Source organism: Blastomyces gilchristii (assembly GCF_000003855.2).
Source record: "Blastomyces gilchristii SLH14081 genomic scaffold supercont1.48, whole genome shotgun sequence".
Lineage (NCBI taxonomy): Eukaryota > Fungi > Ascomycota > Eurotiomycetes > Onygenales > Ajellomycetaceae > Blastomyces > Blastomyces gilchristii.
Window position 1 is genome coordinate 81416 of NW_003101635.1, and position 5660 is coordinate 87075.

The following is a 5660-nucleotide window of genomic DNA, read 5'->3' on the forward strand; positions in this document are numbered from 1 at the left end:
CTTCTTCTTTCTTCTTTCAAATGAAACATAGTCTGTAAAAAGCAAATATTATGTCAGATTATAATGACTAACACAGTCTCAGCATGCAGAGCTGCATACACACAGTGCATACTGAACTGAGAGACTGTATGAATTGTAAACTGACAGCAGCATCTTAAGAAGAGTCATGCAGTGTGAAAAAGTCACAACTCTTAGTTATATACACAGAGAGTGAATCATCATAGTAAGTGTATATGTATTACATGAAAGTAATACTTTTTAATAATACTCAGTCTCTGATATTATAAAAATAGAGTCTCTTCATAAGATTCATGTTTATTAGAAGTTGAGAAATCTTATATTTCTTCAGATTATCTTTATATGCCTTATCTGTGAAATTAATGAAGAAAATCATAAATTTCAGTATTCTGCTCTTAATGTTATTCAAGTGACAGCAGAGTGCACTCTGATCATACTTTTTAAGTGTATATTTTCTAATTATTCACATTTATACAGATATATACTGATGATTTATTAGATAGTATTAAGATAATAACTCATTACAGCTATGTTACTCTCACTGTGAGAGAGACACAGTTGATAATAAACATTGTGAAGAGTCTGAGAAGTGAGTATTTTAAGAGTACTACAGCTCTGCTATCTTGATTTTTATTGTTTTTTTTTTCTTTTGTTTTCATTGTGATTTTTTCTTGTTTTTATTTTATTTTTTGTTTTTTTGTTGTTTTTTTGTATTTTATATTTTTTTATAATTAAAATTATATGAATTATAATCTGTGTTCAGAAAACTAATAATATTTGATAACACTCTCTATTGAATTTTCAACAAATAAGTACTATGTTATGATATTATGTAAGTGAGAAATGATTTCATAATCTCATTTAATACTATTCTCAATAATGAGATCAGAATGAAAATGTGACTAAGAATTCAAATATATTCTTTATCTGAGACTAGATTTTTATTTGAAAAGTAAATCTGAGACCTTTAAAATTTAAAATAACATGATTTGAAATTAATGTAATGAATACAAATTATGATCAGAAGTAATACTTTTAGACAATATAATAACTGTAAAGTTCGATTCTGATCTCAGATATGATTACACAGTCAGTCTATCTAAAGCTCAGTCACAGACACTGATTATTACATTTATTTTAAGTATTTATGATAAGATAATCATGTATTTATATCAGAGAATTACTTCTCTCTTCAATGATGATAAGAGTGTAAGTCTTTTCTTTTTCATCTTCTCTTCTAATGCTAATTTTTCTAGAGGAAATCATTATGAATTTTATCATATATAAAGTCATGATATTCATGAACATTAAGAAACTTTTTACAATTATTAAATTCAATATTACAGATATATTCACTCTGATAAATATCTTCAGAATGATTAACTCATATGAGTCTATTCTCTAGCATTTATTATCTGACTTCATGACGCAGGTGAAGAATATTCATATTTTCAGAAATAAGATCATAGACATTATACTCCTTTCTACTCACAGATGTAAGACTCATACATCTTGTCTGAGATGTCATTATGAAAATGAGTTATTTATACAATGTGTTCTACTTTCTATATTTCTCTGTGTTTCTCCTTCTCTTTCTGAGAAGTCTTGTATGTGTTGTAATTGCATATACAACTCTAACATCAGCAGCTGTTCTTTCAGTGACTATTTTCATCTCTGATTTTACAGTTTTATATACTAATAATGATTCTTAGTTACTTCAGTATTAGAGATCATTTTAATCTCTGAAGAGAATAATATCACTGAGACTACTCTCTTTTATTCTTAAGCTTCTTTCATTATTTTCTCTCTCTCTTCTGTGAAGAAGATTGTGTGTATATTAAGTTATAAGTATTCAGTCTTAAGTGACTTCTGCTATTATTTATCTGATTCTGTACTTTCTTCTTCTTTTATTTCTTTCATCTCTGCTTTCTCTGTGCTAACTTCTAGTTCTGCAGGTTCTGCACTCTTCTTCAATTTTTCTACATGCATGCATACACATTTCTGTATTAGTATTTCAGTCAATCTTGTGATAAATGATATTAATGTTATGCACAGAGTGATAGAGAAATTGAAGACATGTATAGCATTATTATAAAAGTGACTTACAGCTCTCAAATCTTTTACAGATCTTGAGTTGTAAGATTTTCTTTGTTTTTGACATTTTTCAGATAATATGATGTTGAAAATAGATTAATATGTAATGTATGAAAATGAATAAAGTGTATATAATAATATTTATCTTTTTACAGTCAACTCTTATAATTGATAATTAATTCATTATTTCTTCTTTTTTCTTATGCTTTTTCTTTGTCTGCTAGTCACTACTCTCATATAATCTCTATATAGTATAGTATTCAGTGACTAGATTTAATGACTTTCATCTTTTGTAATTCTGTTTTATGTATTATACTGTCTCTCTTCACTCACTTAGACTACTATAGAAAATAACTTATTAAAACTAATCTCATCTGATCTCTGAGTGTTCTCAGAGATTAAGATAACTTAATTCTACATATTCACAGATGTTTCAGATGCTTTATTCTCTGTTATCTTCACAATTGAATTGATATAAACAGTTAAATTCAACTCTGAATTTGATTTTCTTCTATGATCTGACTTATATACAAGTCTACTGCTTTGAGACTGCTCTTTATCACATTGCACTCACTATCTGCTGTATATTATAATATGATCAGCTACAGTCTTATCACTTATTAAAGTGTGATATTTATCTGATTTCTTCATTGCTTCTCATTCTTTTCTTATAATTATGAAAAGATCAGAATAAGTGAGATTATCTAATTCATAAGTGTCTATGATTTCTCTTACTTTGTAAGACTTTTCAATTATAAGTCTCTTCTTTTTCAACACTGATAATAGTGCTGTGAATAATTATAATTCACTTAAGTCTTACATCTTCATCTTTATAAGATGTGAATTATTTATTAAGGTGTATAAGACTCATCTCTCTGATTCTTTCAATGTGTATATTCTCAGAGAATGTGATTTAAGTATTCTATAGAGCTCAAATCATCTAGATTGAAACTTCTCAACACTCTCATTATGTATAAGAACTTATATTCTCATCTTGAGACTTGATTTCTTAACTAGTGAGTCTCATATTCTTTTTGATTGAATTGCTTAGTTCAGGAGTAACTGATTAGCTTTTACACATGCATGGCTGATCTCTTTCAATCTTGATTTCATGTTCATAACTACTGTATTCATAACCACTGTTACTGTTGTATCTACAACTGCTGTTCTCTCTCTCATCTTTTTCAAAGCATTCTTCAGAATGCATGAATGCAATTCATACAATAGATAAAATAATAAATACTTAAAGACTGCACGTTTCTGAATTCATGTGATTAATAGTGTCTGTTTAAGATATTCATTTCATAGTCTTGTAGACTTACTCACTAGATATTTCATCAGCATGTTGCTCAAGATTTCATTCAAGTGTTTCATCTTTTCATTTGTCCGCGGGTGATATGACATTATTCAATGATATCTTATCTGTAACTGACTTATAAAATGCCTTATCACTTCTTCTACAAGATTCACATCATTATCAGTTAGAATCTTACATAGCATTTCATAGTTAATATAGATCTCATTATATAGAAACTTTATCAGCATCTTCTCTATCATCTCTGAAACTGCTTTTACAACTAATGAGTCAGTTGTATAGTCAATAGCAGTAATTATTCAACAATTTTCATTTGATATTCACAGCAGTATGTCTATGAGGTTCATCTCTTATTATTTAAATAATTGTATCATACTTCTCATCTGATGTTATACTTTCTCACATTCTAATCCTTTCTTAGATTCTTTCACAATCTGATAATTCAGATACTTATGAGTATATATCTGAATGTCCTCAGTCATACTTGATCAGTATACTCTTGATTTAAGTATACTCATGAGTTCAGAGCTTTCTAAGTGATTGAATTCCTTATACATGTAAGTTATCAAGTTATGTCTAAATAAATATTCTAGATAGAGAGCTTTTATATATTCTAGATTATAGTAAAGTATAACATTATTTTTCAATTTTCTCAGCTTAAAGTTCAGAAGCATCTCTTCTACTACTTTTATAAGATACTTATCATTCAATATCTTATCATTCTTCAAATGAGAGAGCATTGTATTCACTCATTCTGATTTCTTACATCTTCTCAGTATATTTAATGTAAACTTTTCTTATATCTGATTCACAGAACTCTTACTTATAAAATTGAGTCTGTGACTGATTGCATTAGATATCACAGTGTTTAATTTCTTTCAGTATTTAATATAAAGATTATATGCTTGAAACTCTGAGATTTAATATACTAAGTATTTGAAGAGTTTCATTATTAATTATAGATAGACAAGACTTTTATGATCTGTGATCACTGTTATTATATATCTGTTATTAATATATCTATTTTATGATATCACTACATGCTTGATTGCTAGCAATTTCTTTTCATACACTGAGTAATTGAGTTCAGTGTCTGATAGTTTTCTATTATTATATATCACTGAGTGCAGCTTGTTGTTCTTACTCATCTGTAGAAGAGTGTCTCTGATAGCTCATTCAGATATATCTATCTTGATATAGAAAGATTTATCACAATCTGATTGAATAAGTACTGAGAATGTTATTATATGTTTTCTCAGTGTAAGAAAGACCTCTTCATACACAGTATTTGAGATAATTAAATAAAGCTTCTTCTTCCACAGATTGATATTCATTTCTCTTAAGAGATCTAAGAGTGATGCAGCTATTCATACAAAATTCTTAATGAATATGTGATAATATGAGATAAACTCAAGAAACTGTTGTATATAATATATGTTTCTTCATCACAGTCAATTCACTATAACATTTAATTTCTTCAGAATGAAGTGTATACAGTCATTACTCATCACATATTCTACAGACTTCAACTCTTCTATTCTAAACACACACTTTATTAATTTGATATAGAGCTTATACTCTGTCAGAGTTATAAGCACTTTATTAAGATACTTTATATATTTATTGTATAAGTTTGAGAAGACTAGAATATCATTCAGATATATAAGATATGAGATTTCATTTAATTTATAAAGAATTGTATTCATCATTATTTAAAAGATGACAGGCACATTTATCAAACTGAATAGTATTATCAGAAATTTGAACTTCTTTTATTATATATTAAACACAGTTCACAGTACTGACAGTTTATCTATACAGATCTGTCAGTATTCTGAGAGATGATTACTCTTTAATAAATATCAGACATTATCAACTGTATCTAACTGTTATTAAATCTATTATAATGAGTATTCATTCTTGATCATGAGCTTGTTAAATGCTTGATAATTAATACACATTCATTACTTCTCATTCATCTTTTTCATCAATAGAACTGAGAAGTCTCACACACTTTATGAGAGTTATATAAGACTATGTTCTAGAAGGTTCATGATCTGATACTTCTGTTCTTCAAGATACATTTGCAATAGAGAATACATACTCTGATTAACTGATTTCACATTCTCTGTGTCAATCTCATATATAAATCCTTGTTTCAGCAGCAATTCTGGTGAAAGATATATTTAAAAGATCTTTTTATTCTTCTTCAGAAGTTTCTTCATATGCTTGT

At 27.5% G+C, this 5660-nt stretch overlaps 1 protein-coding gene across 1 annotated transcript; it reads left to right on the top strand.

Moving 5' to 3' along the window:
• Positions 1 to 330: 330 nt before the first annotated feature.
• On the top strand, positions 331 to 591 carry BDBG_18043 (uncharacterized protein; the record flags this gene model as incomplete). Its single annotated transcript, XM_031725633.1, has 2 exons — positions 331 to 464; positions 518 to 591. Coding segments are annotated over 2 exons (208 nt in total), but the record flags the coding sequence as incomplete, so codon positions are not given.
• Positions 592 to 5660: the final 5069 nt, after the last annotated feature.